We start from the raw sequence: 13,622 nt of genomic DNA, 5'->3' as shown, positions 1-13,622 counted from the left end.
TATATGACTGATTCACTTATCTTATGTTCCAAAAGTAGGGTTATCAAATCATTCACCATGGTACCAGTAATTTCATTTTAGTCTCTTGAATCAAGCAGATCATTGAGGAAACAATCTACAGAAAAGGTGTCCAACATATACAAATAAGAAGTACATTTCTTCCAAAGTAATATGAGCCATTAATTACTTTTCTCCTATGTTGCTGTCACTTACGTCACTTACAGTAGGTAGTAAAAATCTGACAGAACAGACAGGTTTTGGACTAGTTCATCTCTTTATGGGGGATTCTCAGCAAGTGGTTTTAATTCTTTATAAAGACATATACTGAAAAGGATTTATACAATGATGCAATGGAGCAACTGCCGTTCACTAAGTGCTTTTGAAAATAAACAAAACCCTGAGAACCCCCCATGAGGAGAAGGGCTAGTCTAAAACCTGTTGGTACTGTCAGATTTCTACTATCCACTGTAAGTGACAGCAACATAGGAGAAAAGTAATTTATGGCTCATTTTATTCTGGAAGAAACATACTTATTTGTATGTCCTTACATGTATTTTAAATATTATGATTTTCGCAATAGTGGTCCTTTAAAGCTAGGGAGATCAGACACAAGGGTGTAAGACCCTAGTTCCTGCCACACATGCTGCAGGGTTGATGAGTACAGCCGCATACCGTCACGTGTGCTGTGCTCATTAAAAGACAGACTCCTATTCACATCGTTCTGATAAATTAAGTGCCAGAAACAATGTAAATATACTGCACTGAGAGGTTCATTAATATTTGTAATTTTTTTAGGCCAGTGCCTGTAGTACTGGATCAGACACTCAAGCAATTTTTTTTTCTCATTATACTTTAAATCCTTAACCACTTCGTCCACAGGTCAGTAGATATACGTCCTCTGGGACTTCATCTAAGCCACAGGTCAGTAGATATACGTCTTGTAGCAGAAGCAGTGCTGTGCAGGATTGGGCTTGCTCCTGTGCACATTTCTGGCACTATCTGATGCAGCACTAATTGGTGAATGGGAATATAAGTTTCCTGAGCTAATGAGATTGATTTTTACTATGAAAAATACTTGTATTTTCTCATTTCATAGTGAAAAACACACTCTGTAGCATTATTTCAGAATCAAATATCTTCACCATAAATTGTGACAGGAACATAATCTAAGTTTTGTGATAAGCAGTAAGAATTGCCAAACAAAATGTGTGTTTTTAATCTACAGTAGCACTTTTTATTTTTAAACTGGAATTGGTAAAACTGAAAAATACATGTTTTTTCTATTTTTTTCTTTGTTTTCCCATTAAAATTCATAGAAAACAAAATAGTTTGAGAGAAAAAATGGCATACAATGAAAGCCTAGTTTGTCTTGAAAAAAACAATATATATTTCATTTCTGTGTTATAAGTAGGGATAAAGTTATTTCTGATTAAATAGGGACATAGCTAAACTGTCAAAACTGCTCTGGTCAATAAGTACAAAACAAGGTCTGGATGCGAAGTGGTTAAAGGATACCACAGCTGACAAAAAAATATTGCTGCAGTGTGTGGGGGATTGCATGTACATACCTTTAGCGCCTCCTGCCCCCCCCCCCCCCCCCCCTCCGTCTGTCCGGGTGGGGGGTCAACCAAGTCCCCTGGCACTGGGAGGAATATTAGTCTAACGGCGGCAGACGGAAAGGGGCAGGAGGCGCTAAAGGTATGTACATGTAATCCCCCACACACTGAAGCAATATGTTTTGCCAGCTGTAGTATCCTTTAAGTAATCATTATGTTTGTCTTTATCAGATGCATTACCCACCTCGCTGGGTAGTATGTTGATGCCATGTCAAGACAGTGAGTGGGATGATCTTATCCGTACTGGACAGATGACTCCATTTGGCACAAAGATTCCCCCAAAAGATGATCACAAACCACGGCGACTAATGCTCAATGAAGCCTCAGACTTTGAAAAGTATCTTGCAGATCAAGCAGAAATGGCAGCTCAAAGGAGAAGTACCGTTACTCCCAAAAAGAAGAAAAAGGAACCGGAGGTTAAAAAAGAGAAAACTCAGAAGCAGAAAATGAATACCACTGTTTCATTTTCTGAGAAGAGAATGAAAAAGCGAATGAAAAAACTGCAGCACAAAGCTTTTCAGACTCAATTTAAGACCGCAGTCCCTCGGAAAAAACTTGCTCCTATCCCTGAACAAGGAGACGGGAGTGAAGGATCTGATTACAGGCCCGAAGAAAGGGAGCAGAGTATGGATGAGGAGGATGAGGACTGGGAACACAAGAGCTCAGGCTCTGATTATGAGTTGAAACCCCTCCCCAAAAAAGCGCCTATAAAAAGGCCACGACATCAGGGGATGGACCCTGAGTTTCTTCCAAGCTCTGATGATGAGGAAGTAGAGCTATCTAGATGTACAAAAAGTAGACGGTGCAGAGATGATGGGGATTTCAACTCTTATAAGCATCGGCTAAGGTAAGTTCCCTGAAGCTTCGATTCGGGATTGTTTTTTTTATGGGACATGCAAAACTTTTTTTTTTTAATATTTGTTTTTTCTTTAGACTGTGGCAAAAGCAGAGAAACAAAGAAGCGGAGCAGCGGTTAGCTGCTGAGGAATCGGAGGAGAGTGATGCAGAGTTTGATGAGGGATTTCGTATACCTGGTGCTATGTGGAAAAAGCTTTACAAGTGCTTATTTCTAATTGTTTTTTTGCTGTTCTTTAACATGACCTATAGTGCATTGGAAAAGCAAAACAAAGATTTACTTAAATTGTGAAGGTCACTTTTTCAACCTCTGATGTGGCCTGTGACATTTTTATAAAGTAATTTAGGAGATGCCACAGGCTGCATTCATATGCATGAAATGTTTGGTGCACACAATTGTACGAAACGTGATCATGAATTTGGGGTTGGTAGTTGTGCTTGATAGGCTGGGGAAGGTGAACAGTTTAGCAATTACAACACAGGGACTGGGATTTACTTTTAATCAACAAGGTGAAAGTCTCTTGCCCCCTAAAAATAATGATTTTAAGATAAAATGATGGTAAACTTTGCATCAGCAGCGCAAGTCGACAACCTACAGGATTCCATCATAACTGGGAACTAAATGGAGTAAAAATTGTTTTACCGACGTGTGCCATTAGATTTAGATGAGATTTAAGCAGACTTCTGTTGAAAATAAATTTCATTACAATCATTAATAACTTTGTACTGACCGATTCCTTATGAGGCTGTCAAATCCACGCCGCTATCCCAGGTGTCAACTCTTGATCTAGAATTTGAACACAACAAATGTACTTGACAGAGACCAGAATAGTTTAACTGTGTTTCGTAAAATTAAACATCATCTTTGCATTTGGCATGCATTATAATATGTATGCCACAATCCATAAGTCATTAATTATAAGAACATGAAATCCATACATACAGTGCTGCCCATAATTATTCATACCCCTGGCAAATTTTGACTTGGTTATTTTTATTCAATCAGCAAGTAAATTTTTGATGGGAAATGACATAGGTGTCTTCCAAAAGATAATAAGGCAATGTACAAGAGGCATTATTGTGGAAAAAAAAAAAAATTTCTCAGCTTTTATTTACATTTGAGCAAAAAGTGTCCAGTCCAAAATTATTCATACTCTTCTTAATAATCAATAGAAAAGCCTTTATTGGCTATTGCAGCAAGCAAACGCTTCCTATAATTGCAGACCAGCTTTTTGCATGTCTCCACAGGTATTTTTGCCCATTCATCTTTAGCAATGAGATCCAAATCTCATCAGGTTGGAGGGTTTTCTTGTCATCACTCTGATCTTTATCTCCCTTCACAGATTCTCATTGGATTCAAGTCAGGACTCTGGGCCACTCCAAAACGTTAATGTTGTTGTTTGCTAACCATGTCTTCACCACTTTTACTGTGTGTTTAGGTCATTGTCATGTTGAAATGTCCACTGGTGCACAAGGTCAAGTTTCTCTGCAGACTGCCTGATGTTGTCATTAAAAATCCTCATGTTATTGCTCTTTTTTCATGCTGCCGTTTACTGTGATTAGGTTCTCTGGTCCATTGGCTGAAAAACATCCCCAAAGCATTAGGTTCCCACCACCATGTTTGACAGTGGGGGTGGTGTTCTTTGGGTTGAAGGCTTCTCCTTTTTTACTACAAATGAAGGAAACATCATTGTAACCAAACAATTACATTTTAGTTTCATCTGACCATAACACAGAAGACCAGAAGTCTTCTTCTTTGTCCAGATGAGCATTTGCAAAGGCCAAGCAAGCTTTTGTGTGCCTTAACTGCAGAAGTGGCATCCTCCTTGGTCTGCATCCATGGAACCCAGCAGTGTGCAGTGTCCGTTGGATTGTCTGCCTTGAGACATTGCCACTAGCAGAGCCCAGATTCACCAGGATGGCCTTGGTGGTAATCCTTGGATTCTTTTTCACCTCATCTCTTACTGTCCTGGCCAGCACAGGTGTCACTTTTGGCTTCTGACCATGTCCTCTGAGATTTTTTCACAGTGCGCAACATCTTGTATTTTTTAATAATACTTTGCCACTGTAGCCACTGGAACTTCAAAACATTTAGAAATGGCCTTGTAGTACTTTCCTGACTTGAGATCAGCTACAATGTGCAACCGAAGGTCCTCACTGGGCTCCTTTGTCTTAGCCATGACTGTCCACAAATGAACTGCAGAAAGCTGCTGTTTTCACCTGTTGATTAAAGCAGCTGTTCCCAATTAATCAGGGTAATTAGGATGCTTTCGAACAGCTTGGACTATTTGGAATGGTACCGAACTTTAGACTTTCCCACAGACTGTGACAGTTTGTGAAGGGTATGAATAATTTTGAACTGGACACTTTTTGCTTAAATGTAAATAAAAGCTGAGAATTTTTTTTCCCACAATAATGCCTCTTGTATATCGTATTTTCATCTTTTGGGAGACACCTATGTCATTACCAGTCAAAAAATTACTTGCGGGTTGAATAAAAAAAACCTATAAATCAAAATTTGACAGAGGTATGAATAATTATGGGCAGCACTGTTCATAATTTCTACAATTATCACTGAAAAGGCAGCAATGAAAAGGTTGGCTCAACTTCATTGTAGAAGCACTGTGCTGTATTCCGTAAGCTCTAATGAATAGAGATAGCCCTTCTACCTCATCTTTGTTTCATGTCCAGGTAGGCTCTTAAAGAGAATCTGTATTGTTAAAATCGCACAAAAGTAAACATACCAGTGCGTTAGGGGACATCTCCTATTACCCTCTGTCACAATTTCGCTGCTATTCGCCGCATTGAAAGTGGTTAAAAACAGTTTTAAAAAGTTTGTTTACAAACAAACAAAATGGCCACCAAAACAGGAAGTAGGTTGATGTACAGTATGTCCACACATAGAAAATACATCCATACACAAGCAGGCTGTATACAGCCTTCCTTTTTAATCTCAAGAGATCATTTGTGTGTTTCTTTCCCCCTGCAGCTATCTTCCACTGAAGTGTCAGGCTGTTTCTTCCTGCAGAGTGTAGACAGCTCTGCCTGTATGTAATTCCTCAGTATGTGAAAGCCCAGCCAGTTCAGAGGAGGATTTATCCAGCTTGTAAAAGATAAGAGAGAAGAGAAGCTGCCCTAATCTAAATAATACACAGGCAGTGTGCAGAGAGGGGCCTGGAGGGGGGAGATGCATCACAGAACCACAACACTGAAGAACTTGGCAGCCTTCCAGACACAGGCTGACAAGTCTGACAAGAGAGAGATAAGTTGATTTATTACAGAGATGGTGATAGTAGAACGTGCTGCAGTAAGCCAGAACACATTAGAATAGCTTTTGGAACTTGTAGGATGATAAAAAACAGGATGCAATTTTTGTTACGGAGTCTCTTTAAAACAGGAAGGGACCAAGCAACTATAAGGAGTGAAATAAAAGTTGTAAAAAATAAATCAGGCTGGCAAAGATTGACCCTTCAAATCAAATTGCTAGGGATACACAATCAAATCTAAAGAAGTTTTACAAGTATATCAACTCAAAAAAAAAAAGAAAAGTGGACTGTATAGTAATCCTAAAAGTTGACGTAGGAAACTCAGTGGTGGACGACTGATGTAGAACAGAGCTATGATTTTTTTTTTTTTATTTTTTTTTTTATTTATAGCAGCTGAAAATTGTGTAGAATGCTCAATAATAAATAACAGAGATAAAAAGAGAAACTGTGAAAAGGTGATGAGAATTGAATGTCTCAGGCCACACTGAGGACAGATGGGGCAGGTAGACAGATGGCATGCTGTGTACAGAAGGTACACAGGGCAGGCGGTCAGAGGCCACACTGAGGACAGATGAGGCAGGGGAACAGGAGCCACACCAGAAACGGAAGGGACACGGGGCAGGGGGACAGAGGCCACACTGAGACAGAAAAGATAGGGAGGTGGATAGGGGGACACAGGGACAGGAGAGATACAGAGGAGACACAGGAGGGGACAAAGAAGGACACAAGAGGAGGTATTGAAGGGAAAAAATCCACAAGACGCCCCTACACCATGTATGCACCAGGTTTAGTTTGTTTATTGTTACCCTTGTTTTTGTTCTCTAAACCTATGTGCGTCTTATGGTCCGGAGTGGTACTTCACCTCTGCTGGGATTGGTCATTTTGTCTTAAAAAGCTATTTATGTTTTGCCTGACAAAACACCTGTCTGCTTCTACTACCTCTAACCATTGTGTTTCAGGGTTTTGCTTTTTTTTCTTTTTTTTTTTTTTTTTTTTCTTACACATTTCTGAATCTATTTTGATCTAATTCTTTCCTTCCCTACAGGTACCAGCAGACAGGTGTTCGGTGGCTCTGGGAACTGCATTGCCAGCAGGCAGGAGGCATTCTGGGAGACGAGATGGGATTGGGTAAAACTATCCAGATAATTGCTTTCCTGGCAGGCCTGAGTTACAGCCGGATAAGGACGCGAGGCTCTGATTACAGGCAAGTGGCTGTCCTGTAGACTGCCAGTCTGAGCCTGTCATGAATATTTCATCAGAATTATTACAGAGAGGGGGTGGACCTGCTGAATTATTCACCGCATTTCAATTAGATAGTTCCTTTAATTCGTTTAGTGAAGGAGGGGGTGCTTTAAAGTCAGTTTATGACAAGGAGGGGAGTAGCAGGGCACGGGAAATTAAAGAGCTAACACTAGTAATGAATTCTTGGCTTGTGCATCTGTGTCTGGGATTCAGTTCATGTCTGCTGACTGTTTCATACCCAGGATACCAAGTCTTTGGCCACATAATTATGGACATCTCACAGAAGACGGAGTGAACTGATTTCTTACCCAAAGAAGAAAAGAATTTAAATATAGAACAGTGTTCAATTATAGGGATATTTTTATTGTGCTTTTGTTTTTACACTGCATAACTTACTCTTGCTAAATATAAGATTTAAGTCAGTGCTTGTTAGAATTTGCCCGATTGACATGCTAATCCTTTGCATAGTATTTGTGTCATTGATTTGGTATGAGGCTAAGGAAAACAGAACACTTCTGATAAATGTTCTGGCATTATCCGGGTTTCCGAATAAGGAAACACAGATTCAAATAACACGAATTACCAATACCTTTTTTCAGCTTATTGCCGTTCCCAACATTAGGGTAACTGTACATGGACTTTTTTTTTAACATACGTAATTTATTGAAAAATAAGACAAGGCAAATACAACTTGCACAGTATACACTTGATAATGGTGAACTTTCCAGCGAGATCAGTTTCATCATACAGCGATTAAATACAATGCAGTATAGTATTACACAACAGCACATTGGGTTTAGATAATCTAGACAGTCAAAGGCTATAGACCAGTGGTGGTGAACCTATGGCATGCGTGCTAGAGGTGGCACTCCAAGCCCTCTCTGTGAGCACACGCACTGCTGGCTGCACCTGCTGCTATATTGCAGAGTTGTTTGGTTTTCTTTCATTATTTTCTTTTTCATTATCAATATAAATAATTCCCCCCTTACTCCCTCTCCGCTCTGAAAACCTCCAGTCTAGTACAGTGCAGAGAGGCAGGCACATGAAAGAGGAGTACGCATTGATACCTACCTGTTCACCGCCTGACAGTAACTTATAGTTCCATCCCGAGCAGCAGCAGCACAGCAGCAGAGACAGTGGCGCGCTTGAGTAATTGGTAATCTCTGCATTTCACACATGGGGTAATTGCTGCATTTCATACGTGGGGTAATTGCTGCATTTTAAATATAGAGTGGCCTTTAATGTATGAGTTGTTTTTTCTTAAAGGAAACCTGTACTGAAAAAAAGTTCCCCTGGGGGGTACTCACCTCAGTAGAGGGAAGCCTCTGGACCCTATCGAGGCTTTCCCCGTCGTCCTGTGTCCCATGGTGGCGGTCTCGCTGCAGCCCCCGGAACGCACAGATGACAAATCCGACAGCCTCTGCAATATTTACCTTTTCGGGCTCCAGCGGGGGCGCTGTTTTGCGGCTCTTCTGACGGAGATAGGCGAAAATAGCCGATCTCAGTGGCGTCCGCTCTACGGCACAGGAGACTTGCATCTGCGCAGTAGAGCGACCCGACGGAGATCGGCTATTTTCGCTTATCTCCGTGGGAAGAGCGGATAGTGCGCCTGCGCTGGAGCCAAAAGGTAAATATTTACATCGCCGCCGCTCCGGGAGGATTTTCTCCACCGCCGTGGGACCGAGGAGGACGGGGGAAGCCTCAATAGGATCCGGAGGCATCCCCCAACCGAGGTGAGTACCCACCAGGGGATTTTTTTTCTTTACAGATTTTCTTTAACTAAAACCACAGTTTTCAGTATAAATTGCTGTGTTGGCACTCAGTGATAAATAAGTGGATTTTGAGTCGGTTTGGGCACTCAGCCTCTAAAAGGTTCACCATCACTTCTATAGACCATATTGTGAACATAGAGGGTGAGCAGTGGTTTTTCCACCTGTCCCATAATAAATATATATATTTTTTTTATTGCATATCGTTGAGTATATACTAGTTTCTTATAAGGTAGACCTGTCTCAACACATTTAATCCTTGTCAGGATCTCTGTAGCATGTCCTGTCGCTTGCAGTGGAGCTGCAACTAGGCAGTTCTTGCTTGTCTGCTTGCATTTGGTTGCGCATTCGCAGTGAGTCTTATCGTCATTTGCAATCACTCTGCAGTTCAGAACAGTTCAGGATGCTGTCAGGATTCCTCCTATGGTTTGCTGCAGTTGAGCTGCAGCCAGATAGCCCTGGATTTCCTACATGGATGTTGTTGCATAGTACTGCATGCATTTGTTATGATAGTCTTTCAGCTAGCAAATGGTAATCAAGCCAGCTCAGGATTGAATGATTACCATTCAGCTTTTGGTACTGTGTGGAAATTTGCATACCTGCATCCATTGGCTGATGCCGGCATAAAAGTCTGCTTCCCATTTCAGACTCTGCCCGACATAGTGGTCAGTACGCTGGTCTGCTGGGCACTTTGTTACTCTGTAATACATCTGTTATTGTAGTTAAATGCGAACTTATTACTTGTGCTTTAGCTAGTTTCATGATAAATATATATGCAGACTTGCTAATATATATTTATCTGTTAGTTGAGCCCTTTGTTTTTTTTTTCTGTATTATTGTGTATTGCCTTGTTTCCATGGCTGATGGACATTCGCTGCATCCGCGGTGGGTCAGTGAAGTCCACTATCCTGATAGCTTGGATTCTGCCATCACCACGTTAGTGACTGGTAGTATTCCTGCTACTCTAGTTTCTGGGAACGTAACTATAGGCTGTGGTTGCTATTAGTTACGTTCTTTCCTGTAGTCTTGCCTGTGTGGATGCTTGCTGGTGACTGGTTGTTAACCTGCTTGCTCTGCTTCTGTGGATGTGACTGTGAGCTGCGGTTGCTACTAGTTACGCTCCAATCTATAGTCCTGTCTTGTACCTGTCTGAATGCTTGCTATCGCTAGGGCAGCGCTTAGTCTTGCAAACATTATCTGTCTTGTTACTTAGCCAGAGGCTCAGACGGCATCCGCCCTGGGCAACAGTCAAGTCAGTCTGTCTGTTCGTTTTTTGTCTGGTTACTCAGACCATAGGCAGCGCAACATCGCACTGCGCTGCCATTGTCTTTTTTGTAGCCATATCGGAAGCCCAGAGCTGCAGTTGCTCTGGGCAACCCGTGTAGCCTCTTCCATTATTCAGCCACTAGCCTTGTTGCTCTGGGTGGTCAGAAAGTATAACCCCCAGGCATCACAATCATATTATCAAATCTTAGTGGCGTGGGCGCTAACCATCTGCACACCTGTACATGGACATTTAACATACTCTGAGGTCATTTTAAAGGGGAACTGAAGAGAGAGGTATATGGAGGCTGTCATGTTTATTTCCTTTTAAAAAATACCAGTTGCCTGGCAGCCCTGCTGATCCTCTGCCTCTAATACTATTAGCCATAGCCCCTGAACAAGCATGCAGCAGATCAGGTGTTTCAGTAGTTCAGACTTATAAGTCTGATCTGACAAGACTGGCTGCATGCTTGTTTCTGGTTTTAATCAGATACTACTGCAGAGAAATAGACCAGCAGGGCTGCCAGGCAACTGGTATTGATTAAAAGGAAATAAACATGACAGCCTCCATATACCTCTCTCTTCAGTTCCCCTTTAAGCTTGTGTAGTTGTACACAAGGGACAACTGTTATCAAACTGCAGTTGACCTGTATTAAAACCTAATTATAGTCGAACTAAAGTCAAAGATTCATGTGCAGTAGCCCCTAAAGTGAACTTGAGGTAAAAATAAACTAATAAGGTAAACAATTGTTTCTATCCTCCTCCTCCTCCTTTTTTATATATTCCACAATGTATTTTATGTTTTAAAACATAAAAATTATATTTAATGCTTTATTGTCTCTGCTCAATGACAGTCTTTTGCGGGTGTCTTAGACCTCAATGAACTATTGACTTTTTTTATCTACCCCCTGCATTATGAAGCTGTTCTCTGCCAGGAAAGAGTTTTATGGCTGTTAGGGCTGGTGCACACCAAAACCCGCTAGCAGATCCGCAAACTGCTAGCAGATTTTTAAACGCTTTTTTTTATTTTTATGAGGCGTTTTGCTAGCGTTTTGCGGATTGCTGCTGCGGTTTTCAGTATAGTAGATTTCATATATTGTTACAGTAAAGCTGTTACTGAACAGCTTCTGTAACAAAAACGCCTGCAAAACCGCTCTGAAGTGCCGTTTTTCAGAGCGGTTTGCGTTTTTCCTATACTTAACATTGAGGCAGAAACGCATCCGAAATCCAAAAAATGCCTCACCCAGGCATTTTTCGTTTCTGCAAAACGCCTGCCGCTCTGGTGTGCACCACCCCATTGAGATACATTGACCAAGCAGATCCGCAGCCGCAAGCGGATCTGAAAACGCCCAAAAAGCCGCTCGGTGTGCACCAGCCCTAATTCCTTATCACTAAGGGGATTACTCTGTAGTTGAACTAGGTTCTGACTATAGAGAAACTGTCACTTGCTTAACAAAATGTGAACTCTTTCAATTGGAGAAAAGCAAAAAAGTAAGAGCCCAGTTATTAATAATACATACAATACAAGATCAACGTAGAAAAATAACAAAGTACTTTATTAAAATAAAAAAAAATCACAAACCTTGATTTCTCTATGAATATCATGTAAACTCATTTAAAATCAAGGAAGAAATGGCGTAACGAGTTGACCTCCTGTAGGAGATCAGAGATTTTTTTTATTTTTATAACATGAACTACCCTTTTCAGCTTTGTATACATTGTGCTGCTGAATTGCCACATGTGATTTTAAAAGCCTGTAATTTTTTTTGTACAGGTATGAAGGACTGGGTCCCTCTGTGATTGTGTGTCCTGCCACTGTAATGCACCAGTGGGTGAAAGAGTTTCATTCTTGGTGGCCTCAGTTGCGAGTAGCTGTTCTTCATGAAACTGGGAGTTTTGCTGGGAAAAAGGTGAGAGGATAATAATGTATACTATTTATAATACTATTCATAATCACATGGTACTGTGACCCTAGGCTTTGGGCACACTGAAGTCTTACTCGCATGGGTCCGTCTCCACTCCTGTGATTGCTATCGCAAAATTAAAGTTTTATAATGGCATCATAAGAAACAGAGCATTTCATTATGCATGACTGCATCTTTATTTTTCAGTCAGGGAGCAGGCTTCCAGTCAGAGAGTTGGATCCATGTCTCTTATTATCACTCCACTCACTACTTGTGTAGCAGCACAGACCATGTTTCGCATAGTTAAACAGAATACAGATTAAAGAGAACCCGAGGTGGGGTTCTGACAATGAAATCCGCATACAGAGGCCGGGTCTGCCTATACAGCCCAGCCTCTGTTGCTATCCAGATCCCCCCCTAAGCTCTGCGATCACCCATAAATCACAGCCGCGCTGTGCGGGCTGTGTTTACCTCTGTATTGTCAGTCTCTGCTCTCCACCCGCTTCCTGCATAGCTCCTGTCCCCGCCCACGTCCCTTCCCTCCAATCAGCGGGGAGGGAAGGGACCAGAGCTATGCAGGAGGCAGGGGGAGCAGCAGACTGACAGTATAGAGGTAAACAGAGCCCGCTGTGACACGCTGCGTAACGGCAGCGCGGCTGTGATTTATGGGTGATCGCAGAGTTTGGGGGGATCTAGATAACAACAGAGGCTGGGCTGTATAGGCAGACCCAGCCTCTGTATGCAGATTTCATTGTGAGAACCCCACCTCAGGTTCTCTTTAAGAGCTTATTTCCACTAGGGTGTTGCATCCTTTCCTGAATCGGAAACAGCACCCGTGCTTTTGCGAAGCCTCAGCCGAATCACTAGGTGTGCCATGCCCGGTTATAGGGATTCAAATGCATGCTACACATACTGCTGCATGCCTTCCAGAATCACACTGGCATGCAATTCGAACAGCATGCTATGAACTGAATAGGCAGGGTTTCCCAGTCCGGCTGGAATTAGAGGAATCGCTGCATATTCGTTCCTAGTAAAAACGGGCCCTAACACTGTCATGTAAAGAACAGGAAAGAAGCTGCTCTTCTGTTTTTTATTCCGACCCATACAGTGAAGAATGAGTTACATTTGCTCTTTTTTTTTTTTTTTTTTTTTATCAGCTTCTTCTGATAGCTGAGCAAGAAGTCCTAGCATAGTTTTGAACAGAAAGGAATGCTGATTTTAAAGGGAACCTGAACTGTCAATAAAAATGAAATTGGGACTTACCTAGGGGTTCCTCCAGCCCACCGTAGGCCGTGAGGTACCCGGCTTCCGCCTCGCTTATCTCTTGGTCCCGCTGGCGTCTCCGTTACCGGTGACTTTCGAGCTGAAGGTCGGAAGTACACTTCCTAGACGGGCACGCTACGTGTCATCACTCCGGCTGGGGTGACAGACCTGCACATGCACGGTTCAGAGTTAGAAAACCGCGCATGTGCAGGACTGTCACCTCAGCCGGAGTGATGACGCGTAGCGTGCCCGTCTAGGAAGTGTACTTCCAACCTTCAGCCCAAAAGTCACCAGTAACTGAGACGCCAGCGGGACCAAGAGAGGAGCGAGGAGGATACCCGTGGGCTGGAGGAAGCCCCAGGTAAGTCCCAATTTCATTTTTATTGTCAGCTCAGGGTCCCTTTAGGCACTCCACACTGACTACTGAGGAACTAGTGTTCAGAG

At 42.1% G+C, this 13,622-nt stretch overlaps 1 protein-coding gene across 1 annotated transcript in view; it reads left to right on the top strand.

The window, feature by feature from the left end:
* Positions 1 to 13,622, top strand: part of ERCC6 (ERCC excision repair 6, chromatin remodeling factor) — a 103,400-nt gene that overhangs the window by 24,922 nt on the left and 64,856 nt on the right. The window contains exons 5-8 of the mRNA XM_068255304.1: positions 1,788 to 2,463; positions 2,550 to 2,675; positions 6,783 to 6,941; positions 11,786 to 11,921. Of these exons, the coding sequence (XP_068111405.1) occupies positions 1,788 to 2,463; positions 2,550 to 2,675; positions 6,783 to 6,941; positions 11,786 to 11,921 (1,097 nt within the window). The remainder of the gene's footprint in view (positions 1 to 1,787; positions 2,464 to 2,549; positions 2,676 to 6,782; positions 6,942 to 11,785; positions 11,922 to 13,622) is intronic.

This window comes from Hyperolius riggenbachi, chromosome 10, assembly GCF_040937935.1.
Source record: "Hyperolius riggenbachi isolate aHypRig1 chromosome 10, aHypRig1.pri, whole genome shotgun sequence".
NCBI classification, from domain to species: domain Eukaryota; kingdom Metazoa; phylum Chordata; class Amphibia; order Anura; family Hyperoliidae; genus Hyperolius; species Hyperolius riggenbachi.
This window is presented reverse-complemented; position numbering and strand designations above follow the sequence as displayed.